The 12,117-nt window shown below is 48.1% G+C and overlaps 1 protein-coding gene across 3 annotated transcripts in view; it reads right to left on the bottom strand.

The window, feature by feature from the left end:
* Window positions 1–12,117, bottom strand: part of stard13b (StAR related lipid transfer domain containing 13b) — a 62,298-nt gene that overhangs the window by 24,366 nt on the left and 25,815 nt on the right. Inside the window, exon 1 of one of the 3 annotated variants that reach the window (XM_080006925.1) lies at window positions 6,599–6,812. The exons of the other annotated variants lie outside the window; for them this stretch is intronic. Within the exon in view, the coding sequence (XP_079863051.1) occupies window positions 6,599–6,761 (163 nt within the window). The 5' untranslated portion in view covers window positions 6,762–6,812. Of the gene's footprint in view, window positions 1–6,598; window positions 6,813–12,117 lie in introns of those variants that run through there. 3 annotated transcript variants of the gene reach the window in all.

The following is a 12,117-nucleotide window of genomic DNA, read 5'->3' on the forward strand; positions in this document are numbered from 1 at the left end:
CACCAAAAGCCAGAATGTTTAAGATTCAAGAGGGTATTTAACCACGGAGCACAGTAAATGAAAAGGATTTAATTATACACTCTACATTTAAATATGTGTCTTGCTCGGACAAAGACGCCTCTTCATGGTCAGTCTGACAGTTTTGAACAAGTGAGACACAGTATTTACATTTAAATAGCTCCTATCATCATGATGTATTCACTTGTTATCCAAACACTTATCACGCATGGTTATCTCCATGCATTGTTTATCTATTGTTTATCTGTCTCTTTGAAATATGATTCCATAGCAGTCTGCCACGTATCGGTGTTGGTTTTGGGACCTGATTTCGGCAATATCCTTGAAGATTTACGATGCACTAAAGACGGCCTCGGAGGCGGAAACAAGGCCTCTCCAGGGCTTCGTGCTCCAGCTTTTTCGGGCCGGGCCAGATGTTCTGGTGATCCTGTCACTCGGGTCCGAACAAACATGGCAACCGGGTTTGTTTTGTGGTTTTTGTCCTGCTTTGGTTCAGCGGATGCAGGTTAGGCAAGAGGTCGAGCCTGAGGAATACCGGTGACCTCTGAACGGGATAAGTTTTCCACACGGACTCTGTTTAGCAAGTGACTTTCCGTGGCTGTTACAGTGGCATGGAGGTATTTCTTCACCGGTGAGTCAATGATTAGCCTTCTCCCCTGTGTCGGGTGTCAGCTGCAGGACAAGGTGCTCACACAGCCTGACGGGGAGGTGAACGGAGTCAACCTGCCCCCTTCAGGCAGAAGAAGGGAATACTTCACACACACACACACACACACACACACACACACACACACACACACACACACACACACACACACACACACACACACACACACACACACACACACACACACACACACACAGTCTGCACTGGTGGAAGTACACACACACACATCAAATATACAGTATATCAAACATTAGGTCTGTTATGGTGGAATAACTGCACCATCTTACAAAGAAACGCCCATACATTCTCAAGGGATGGACCCACATCAACAGGGTTTTTTGGAGAATAACTCCCGATAGCACAATCTGATGACACCATGTGATATAGTTATAATGGGGAGAATTGTCCATTGTTATGTTGTAACGAGCCCAAAATAAGGGACCGGACTTTTCACTAAAAGAAATGGACGAGAGTAACGGCGGATACTGGAGGTTTAGGATTCAGAAACCGTATCGCTAATAAAGAAATTGGTATTTGGTTTGAAGCTTTATCCATTCATATAGTTTCAATGATGATAATCATTTCTTTCTGTGGGGAATGCAACACACCTGAGTCACCTGACGCGTCCACAAGCGTCACGAACGAAACTTATTTCTTCAAGGCTCTAGTCGGCGCGGGGACAAACAACACACAACACGCACGCCGCCTCCTGCATTAATAATTAAAACTCTGCCTTGATCAAGGGGCGCGGGTGGGGGCGGCGGGGCGCGGGTGGTGAAGCTTGTTTCACATGCAGATTAACGGAAGCACCGCAAGTCGTCCGAGACCCGCGATGAATAATTCAGAGCTCTTCAGCGAGAGGAGGGAGGAGAGGGAGGGGAGGGCCCGTCTGACTCGTCAATGTACCTGAAAGCCTTTTTGTGCAGTGCAACCTCTTAAAATACGGGGAGAATTCCTCTTCAGAGATGCCCCCGTCCCACCACCCCGCCACCCGCCACCCCCGCCCCGCCACCCCGCCCCTCTGTTGGGAGCCAGTTTCTCGGAAAGATCCTCTCGGGTTGTGAGGGGAGAAATGCGGGGGAAGCGTAGACCGGCGTTCCTCGACCCCTCGAGTGTTCGCTTTTTTACCGTTTCACACTCCAAAGAACTGAAGAGAACACATTACAACAATCTGAATCCCAGCCGACACTGAGAATGAAAAAGGTCATCACCAGCGACATGTCGACAGCACAGACGTGGAACTGGTTGTATAAAACATGAAGCCCGCCCGTAGGAAGCCCTACGTGGTTTCATGACGTCACATCCGCACAAAGGAGACATTTAACTGCAGCACACGGGCACATAAATTGAGCTGCAGTGCACACAGCTGCCGTGCTACAACTTGTGCCGGTCGGACACGGGGCGAGCAAACGTCCCGGGCCTCCTCGGCGCGCTTGCGATCTTTCCAGGGCAAACAGCAGAGGCCGCGAGCTGCACCGAGGTCAATAAGCTCCTGAAAGGAGCCACCGAGGGGGTCACTCTGGACCCCGGGCCCGAACACAATTTACCCTCGGAGATGTTGCACGAAACGTTGTCACGCTGCCAAACTGAAACTGAAAGTGCGCCAGGGTGATCCCCAAAAGCTCAGGAGACAATTCATTAGTAACGCATTTTGTAAAAAAAACTCTAAAACCGTAATCCCTCGGTTCTTCATTAATGTGATGATTGTTCAAGTCCTTCCTGGAAGCCATTCAGTCATTGGCCAGAATTTTGTTGTGCGATCAAGACTTGAAATATCTTGGTCTTCTGCTCTTCAGGGGGAGCCTGGGAACCTGACGATTTTGCGGGTTCATGATCTATTTGCTGTGGCGGATACGTCTGATACGTCTGCAGATACGCTGTCCCGTCGCTCAGCGCTACGTCACACGTTCGCTTGCTCTGACTGGTTGTAGGTCTATACAACTGCGTCCAGAGACATTTTGGTCTGCACCCGCTGGTAACGCCCCTTGGAAGACTAAAAAGCATTTGCAAATTGGTCTGGCCACATCAGGCTAGTTCAGGGGAGAAGTGTATAAATCATTTGTGAAATCACACCAGGAGTCTCTCTGTACGGCTATACAGGAGGTAGCTGTATGTCAATACCTCACTGACTCAGCGCAGAGGAGGCAGAGTGTTGAAGGCGAGTAAAAAAAAGCAGCATTTTAGTAGAGTGGGTTGGAGTGTTAAGTGTTAAGGCTCCGTGGGTAACGATACGTGAAAACAGTTAAATATGGCAGTGAAACCTTGCATTTTTATTGGATGCACCGGTGGCAGCGGCAGATGCAGAATTCCTGGGGATCTGGGCTCCAGATGTTACGGGGCTGAGCATGGAGAATTAGGAGCTGGACGACGTCAGAGCACGGCAGATTCACAGTAGTCACTTCACAGCGGCACGGTGCACGAAACGCTGCCCGTGCGCCCGGAACATATTCACAGGAAACGAGAGGACATTCCTCCGTGATAAAAAACCAGCTCTTTCCCAGACGAAGCAAACTCGTTCCACAGCGGCCGGGGCTCCGCTTGGTTCCAACATACTCAGTGAGGGGATAACCGCAAGCATAAGCAATAACCAAAAGAAATAACAGCTGTGTAGCTTCTTCAGGAGCTCCCAGCATCGATTTGGGAAGTAGTCGGACAGTGTAGGCATTTTCTGACTGTCTCACACAGACACACACATACACACACACACACACACACACACACACACACACACACACACACACACACACACACACACACACACACACACACACACACACACACACACACACACAGACACACACACACACACAGTCGGCACTGGTGGAAGTAAAATGCCATCAGCTCGGAAACATGACCAAGACCCCACATATTCTCCTGGAATCCGGGGTAAAACAATACATGAGTGGCACGGCGAGTCGCCGCGGCCCCCGCTCACTTTCACCCCGGCTGTGTCAACAGCACGGCCGGGCAGGAATGCGGGAGCCAAACGCGGGGATGGATATCACCGAGCTGCCCACCGCTGCAAAGCCACCGCGCTACCACACACTGTCAGGAGCCCCAAATAATACCGTGTCATGGCATTTCAAACGGCCAATCCACGGCTGGATGAGTCACGACAAACAACCCTTCCTGTTGAATGGACGAGCATTTAGACCGGAAAGGTCGAAAGACAAAGAGATGCCCCAAAAGATCTCAAACCGAAGAGCATTCATTTGAGACGATTAGAGGAGGGAATTATAAAAAACATCCGATTTGGAACGGAATCTACTTGTGGCAGACGGGACAACATAAAAGTAAAAACCAAACTGCAGAAACCCTCTGCAACTACTGTAGAACCTATGGAGTTACGTGTGTGACCGAAATATGTGGGCTCCCAAACGTGTTTACATTCAGAATACAACCCCCTTTCCAGCCACAGATTGCATCCAGTGTTTGACATTCAAACCGTTACAATTCTCATTTACAATTTCAGTTATTTGAGGACGTAATGGCTGTAGTCATAGGCAAGGAGGTGCTGCTCATCCCCTTAAGGGTTTATTATAGCTTTAGCAATTCCACCATAATGTTATAAAGAGTCCAATATGACGGTCCAACCTCTTTACTAAAAGTGATGGAAGAGAGTAACGGCTGATACTTGAGGTTTAGGATCCTGAAACCGTATGGGAATTGAAGAAATTGGTATTCAAGATATACAGTATACGTGCATAGAGTCATGTGTTTCATGTAGTTTGTGTGTTGTGAGAAACGCCTCTAGAGCAGGCAAACATTTGCCAAAAGCGACAAATATTTGAAACTAGGGAACAGCAAAATGTTGTGTCGGCTTCCACTTACTGTACAAAAAAATTAAATAAAAGAAGTGAAAAATAAACTCATCTTCATCCAAACACTTGAGCGACATTGCAACATTCCAAGAAGAAGACCGTGATCATTAAAATAGAAAAAAAACATTTCAAAGGCATATACTGTACACACACAGCACATGGTGCATGTTCCTCCGCTCACGCACGTGACCTAAATGGTTGGCTTCTGCCAAAGCAGACGTCTGAATGTCAACACGCATGTCCGCGTCCAGCGGCATGACGCCACACGCCCGCCGCCCTCTGATCGTCTCAATCTCCCCCCCAGACAGCGAGCCTCCAAGACGTCCCGTTGCATCCATCCAACAATAAGCCCTGTGTGTGCGACACACAAAGGGTGTTTGATGCGGCGCGTTAATCCCCTGTGATAATGCACGAAAAACATCCCCGCGCCTCATGTGGGACCGTGTGAGTCATGTGTCAGGTTGGGAGGCCTGTGGTGAGCCTGACTCCACTGAGAGAGAGAGTGTCTGTATGTATATATAAATATATCATTTTAGGTTATCGTCACTTCACTTGACAGCATTTTCTATTTTTATCTATTCTGTCGTTCCTTATATATAGGATGGAGAAATATGATACCAGTACAACGGCGGGTTGCCCAGTCCAAGGAAATGCAGCAATTTTCTCCTTATATATGTACATATTTTAGGTTAATTTTTATCAACCTATATTTATGTTTTTAAGTGCAATGCTTCAACGGCGCTGTCCGTAATTGAGTTTATCTTCATTGATTGTGCTCAAATTATTTTGTTTATTGCTTTCCACTAAACCTTTATTTCCCATGGCAATAAAGAGAGAATGACGAGAGAGAGAGAGAGAGAGAGAGAGAGAGAGAGAGAGAGAGAGAGGTGGGAGTGGCGGTGTTAACACGTTATCAGTGCTGTTGTCATGCGTGCCGGCACCCCCTGCACCCCTTCTCAGCTCCAGGTGTGGAGCACGACAAGACAAACGTGACCGCACGGGAAGCTGGAGGGGAACCCGCCGACTCCCCGGCCCCCACGGAGCCACATCCACACCGGGCCCATCTTTGTTTCCACCGTGGGCCCGTTTGTCGTTACGTAACCGAAGCGGTCGGCTTATCACGTCCCACTGTTTGCTGTTGCCGCTGAGTGCTAACAACGCGCTGATAAAGGAAGGTACCTGTGACCACATGTTGGCTGAAGGTCAAGTTTGTCGGCGCTCACAACTGCACAGTGCAGGTTGGGGACGTGTGTGTTTGCCCGTTGACAAATTAATCCGTCATCGTGTTTAACCTGAGGGTGGGGACAGGGAGGGAAGGGAAAGGAGCAATCTGACCGCAAAACAATACGACTGCAAACCTCGCCGATCCACCGACGCTCTCTCTTAACGACAACATTTATAAGGGACAGACGGATTGAGGAATTCCGGGCCGACGCCGATGTTTAAAATAACGATCTGGCCGACAGCCGACGCAGACACCGATGTTTTCTGAGTTCCCGTGAAAGCAGCATCACCTCCGACATGAATTACAGTTTTTACGCGTTCCCGTGAACGCACCGCCTCCCGCTGTCTCTCATCCCGATACAAACTTTCTAACCCGGGAGCCGTGTTATGTTTTGGTCATTTACTTGCTGGTCAGTGTTGCACGCAGGGTCACCGCGTGGACATGGACACAAACTGGACACTGGCATCAGTATTTACACACTCTCCCTCTTTGGAAATGTTGCTTGCATGTTGCAGTCATTGTAAATACTGTTTATTATAGATCGCATTGTCCTCAGTGTATTTATTTTTTTCTTTAACTTGCTTCGTATTTATTTTTCTTCAAACTTGTTTTTATATTTTACCGTATAGTCCTGTACCAAACTGAGTCACCGACAACCGGAGTCAAATTCCTTCTATGTGTGAGCATACTTGGCCCTCAAAGCCACATTCTGGTTCCAAATCTATAATTAAGCTTGACACTTGGGACACAGCAGTTAGGCGGAGGAGGCTCTTTGTAAAACTAAAAGAAAAAAAAAAAAAGGACGGAGTTGTTCCGCCTTTAAACACCGACCCGTCCCCGACATCCCGGAAAGAAGACGTTTCATACCTCCGGCAATCCTCCTGAGCTGCTGCTGCCGGGCAATAATCCTGCCCAGCCTGTACCCCGAGCGCCTCCTGTGATGGTCTATTCTTAGGTAGATGTCCTGGGTCTCCGGGGTCATGCTTCCCAGACACTCGCTGCCCGTGGACTCGGGAAGCTCCCTGAACATGACTAAAGCTCCTCTTCTTTCGGGAGACCCTCTCTCCGGCCACAGGCTATAACTCACTCACGCACACTGAAAAGTTCACACGGAGACGCAACAAGCCTGAAAAGCCAGGGCGGGGTGGAGAGAGGGAGAGAGAGAGAGAGAGAGAGAGAGAGAGAGAGGGGGGAGGCCTCTCCGAGGGGGAGGAGTGCCGGGCGCTTTTCGCTCCCACCTCGGCGGGGGTCACATGGGCACGGCGGCAGCCAATGGCGGCGGGGCCCCCGGAAGGACTACCTAGGGACTGCAGTGAATCCAGGGCCTGTGCGAGCGCCGGGGGACCTCCCCCCGCGGCTCTGGAGGGAAATATAAATACTATAGTGGAATGTCTGTGAGCTGACGGAGGAGGAGGAGGAGGAGAGGGAGTGGTCGCGGGGCTTACAAAAATAGTGGCGTTTCGGACCCACCCTGCAGCAGAACAACTCATCCGCTGTTGCCGGACACACAGGTGCCAAATTTACTGGTTACGAGGGAGCGCGTGTCGAGAAATTCGCTGAGAGGGAGAAGGAGAGAGAGCGAGAGAGAGAGAGAGAGAGAGAGGGAAAGGCTGTTTTTCCTGGTGAAAGAATGTTAATTCCCGGACCCCACCCCCACCACATCACCACCCAATTCCAGCCGTGTAACGGCCACTCAGCGTGTCTCCGCAGCCCTTTAAAAACAAACAGAGCGTGTTAGTTTGAACCCCTATATTTATGTGCGGGGTCCAACTTCTCCCCTGCACTTACAGTACGTTCACTTTACTGCTCGAACAGCCGCGGGACACGGGGTCCTGTGGTATGATGGGATGTGCCGCCAAACTTTCCCATTCCAAGAAAATAAAACATATAAATGACATTTAAGGGCGGTCTGTGCAACTGTTGTAATATAACTGGACCACGGTCACAAAGCCTTATTTTGCATTATTGAATGGAAGGATTAGCCGATACTTTTATTTTTACTTTTATATTGTTACCATTTCTTTACATATGTGTGTGTGTGTGTGTGTGTGTGTGTGTGTGTGTGTGGTGTGTGTGTGTGTGTATATATACTGTATATATATACAGTATATATATATAAAACAAAAAGTCAATAGGAATTAAACTAAAAAAAAGTAAAAGTAAATGGATTAAAATAAAAATATCTACAATAATAAATGTATTAATTTATACATTATTATGAATATAATAATCATATTCGTAATTTTCTTAAATATCACTATTTTTTAGTTTATTCTATTTGATATACTAGTAACTTTACTTGTTAATTATTTTCCTTTTTGCACCTCTTTAAAATTGCAAAAAAAACTTCTTGTAATAACAATAATTTCCCCAAAACATCTCTATCGTTATTGCCACTGACCGATTCTCCGTTAAATTAAATGTGAACAAAGAAAACAAAAAAACGTTCCATTTATAAAATTCCTATTTTGGATCCGTGAGCTAACGCCTGGAAACAACATGGTCCTCACACCTGAAAGCAACGCCCCCGCCACCCCAGCCCTCCCCCCTGTCTGCCGGCACCACAGGCCTGCACTGTGCCACACGTGCACATCCACAGAGCCGTGCGCGTAAGTGGGGCCCGGGCGGGCGGGCGACCAAGTCCAACACGGCGCCCGTCTGTCCCCCCCGAGCGGCGGCTGGCGACACCCTACCCAGCCTGCACACAAAGACCACAATTCAGCGGCACCCAGCGAGTCTTCATAAACCTCTCCTGGGTTTAATGGTTCCCCCGGCGCCCCCTGGCCCCCCGCGCCCCCACACCCATAGAGGAGCCCTTTTAATGCGGGGCCTGTTTGCTCAGGTACGAGGCAGCGGGGCGACGTTGTGCCGATGAAGTCATGTGTTGGTCGGACTTTTAAATCACGCCCATGCACGCACACGCACACACACACACGCGCACACACACACACACACACACACACACACACACACACACACACACACAAACAAGACTCTGTCCGCCGCCCCGGCTGGACAGAACACACTGGCAAAAGGATCGGCCACCACCGAAGGTGTCAGATCCTGAAAGGCGACGGCAGCGGTGGTGCAAGCGAACCCGTTTCAGCTCCCTCCTTCCCCTTCCTCCCTGTCTAGACGGGGAGAGTCGCCGGGTGCTCCGCGCGCCTCGTGTTGCGGAATCCACCGACGAGGCGGGAGACGAATGGGAGCGCAGGTGCTCGCCGACAGCTTGCCGCCGCCCGAATTCCTCGAGCCCATTGCGAAAGAAGAGCCTGGCGGGGCCGCGGCGCGTCCCCTGCGCTCAGGACAGAGACGGGCCCCACAGGGAAGTGTCGGCGTTTGGTCCCCGGTGGAGCGCCGCTGTGCGTCAGGCGCTCGTCCGGCCCCGGCCAGGGCTCGGCGGTCGGACAGCAGCCGGAGGGATCCAGACTCTGACAGGACCGGGCGATGTATGGTTATAATATCCATATCCTCATATCAGAATAGATATCATCTGGGATTTTGGTTGCTTTGAGGCTGTGTTACAGTAAAGTAAGGGCCCGACACGTAGCGTGAAACATAGCTGTTTGTTGCCAAGACTACAATGGACGGAGACTAAAAGGGTTGCCGGATTTTAATCACTTCATCATTAAGTGCTATTGATCCAATATAATTATTTACAACGCATATTTCAACATTAAAAGAGTGATATCAAGAGAGGGAAAACATGTTCATGCATGTTTAACATGTTTTTCTTATAAATAGTTGTTTTAATGTAAAAAATGCAATCATCAATATCTTATTTTCTTAAGATATATCACCCAAATGGCCAAAATCGTGTTGCATGGGGAAACGAGACGACCCTAAACGTTGAGTCCTGTAAAGTAAAGCAGTTTTCTGAACTTCATCAACACCTCCATCTGCGTGGTCATAACATCCACATCACGAATGATTGGTTCTGTCATATTTCTGATTAATATTGAGCTGTTTTGTCAATCCCTATCCCTAGACTCTGACTGAACACGCACACATACAGTATGCCGCATGCAGTACGCCGGTCCACTCCTCAGAGGAATGTGCTGCGGACGTGCTTACGGAATGACAAATGATTTCCCAAATGGGAATTCATTTGTCATTCTGTAAGCACGCCTGCGGCCCCCCCCCCCCGCCCCCGGGTTCCGCCAGCGCCCGGCTGAAATTCCAACCAGAACCAGGCGCTTTCAGGAGGCTGGATGCCTTCAGGAGGCTGGATGCCTTCAGGAGGCTGGATGCCTTCAGGAGGCTGGATGCCTTCAGGAGGATGGATGCCTTCAGGAGGCTGGATGCCTTCAGGAGGCTGGATGCCTTCAGGAGGATGGATGCCTTCAGGAGGCCGGTCCTTATTCTGAATGACTGTAACGCGGGCTTTTCAGCGGGGCCCGGGCCTCACACCTGGGAGGCCGGTCCTGGCTTGGTGGCACCGGCAGAGTGGTGTTCACAGCTCCGGCTCGAGGAGGCGTGATTCAGACGCAGACGCGCGTAATCTTCGCCGGGAAGCCCGAGCGCCGGCGCGGCCGAGTTTCCTGCGGTTCGAGGGGTGGGATTAAGAATAGCCGCCGCCGCCGCCACCCCCCCCCCCCCCGACGCGGCTGACTCAGTCCGCCCGCGTGGTCAGGCTGGCTGCGAGCGCTCGGCCCCCGGACTGCGGTGGAGTCACGCTGCCAGAGAAGGGGCTGAGGCCTGGTTTCCAGATACACCGAGAGGGCCAACATGGACTCATTAGGATAATTATAGGAAATTCTGCACTACACCGAGCCATGTATTTATATCACATATTTAAAATCCTGTTCCAAAAATCCACCAGGGGTTGCATAGAAACAGGAAGTATGATCTCAGAGCGTGACCCCGGTTTTGGAATGAAACGACAGTATTTCCTCATACCTTGAGGAATTGGACGTCCTCAGTTATGAACATTTCGACTGAATACACTGATGTCACAACAATACTAATACCAATGAAAAACAAAGACGTATCACTGATGATATTCAACTTCCTCTGAGCTGGAAGGTACCATGGTAGGCACAGACAGACAGACAGACAGACAGACAGACAGACAGACAGACAGACAGACAGACAGATAGATAGATAGATAGATAGATAGATAGATAGATAGATAGATAGATAGATAGATAGATAGATAGATAGATAGATGGATAGATAAACAGACAGACAGACAGACAGACAGACAGACAGACAGATATCTAAAGGCATGTATCATAACTCTACACTGTGAGTGCCCCTAGTGGTAGCAGTGTGGTATTGCACCAACAGTCCACCACAACGTTTCATCACAACTCAGTAAGAAAATCTCCATCATTATTATTATTATTATTATTATTATTATTATTATTATTATTATTATTATTATTACATGGCTAGTAACCGGCTATGCCCACCAAGTTATGTGTTCTTAAGAAATGTTTTGATTAAATTGTACACTTTCCTCTGTACAGTTTTCTTGAACTCCAAACTCATTATGAACAACATCAACCACAAATAAAAACCAAACTAGAAAAGACAACCTCTAAGACACAAGACAATCTCTAAGAGGGAACGTCCTTGTCCTTCATGACAGAAAATGTATGTGATGAATAAACCTCTTGAATCTTGAATCTTGAGTTATGGACTTAGTGGGACCTTTTCTAACATCTGAATAAGGGAAATTATACAGAGCCAGCCAATCGGCAATTTGATATAATTGATGTGGACGTACCGAAACGTGCTCTCAATCAATCAAAAAAAGGAAAGCCACGTGTTTTCGGGATAGGAAACTGCAGGTTCATGCAAAGGAATGCAATGTAGAAAATGCAGTTTTGTGTTTTGATGTCATTACGACTCCATTTCCCTGTCACACAACACAAAGATAGCGCAGGACACACACACACACACGCACGCACACACACATACATATACACAATGTTAATGTCTCATCCCTTGTATTCACAACACATAAAGGTTTAAATACCGTGTTCTGTAGTTAAAGCCCACATATCCTGTCTAGATGTCTAACAACTAAATATTTTACAAAATATAAACACCAGGAAGCGTGAGTATGTTTGAAACTAACAAAACACAAATATACAACTAAATAAAGTCAGCAAGTACATTCCGTACAATTTGCATAGTTTGTCAAAGCCTAGTGAGCAATGAACTGTATAAATTACATAAATGTGAGAAAATCAATGTTAGTAAACAGAAGGACTGTGTATATAAGAATATAAAACCTCAGAGAACGATGTACAAAGTTAATCTAGTCCCAACTTAATATGTGTTGTTTTGAGGAGTGCATTTTCTCTTTTGAATTGTTTAAAATGCTCTTTCAACAAAACAAAAAGTCCCTGCATAATCAGTCTGGGCCCATATCTGGT

Source organism: Zeus faber (assembly GCF_960531495.2).
Source record: "Zeus faber genome assembly, chromosome: 9".
Taxonomy (NCBI): Eukaryota; Metazoa; Chordata; class Actinopteri; order Zeiformes; family Zeidae; genus Zeus; species Zeus faber.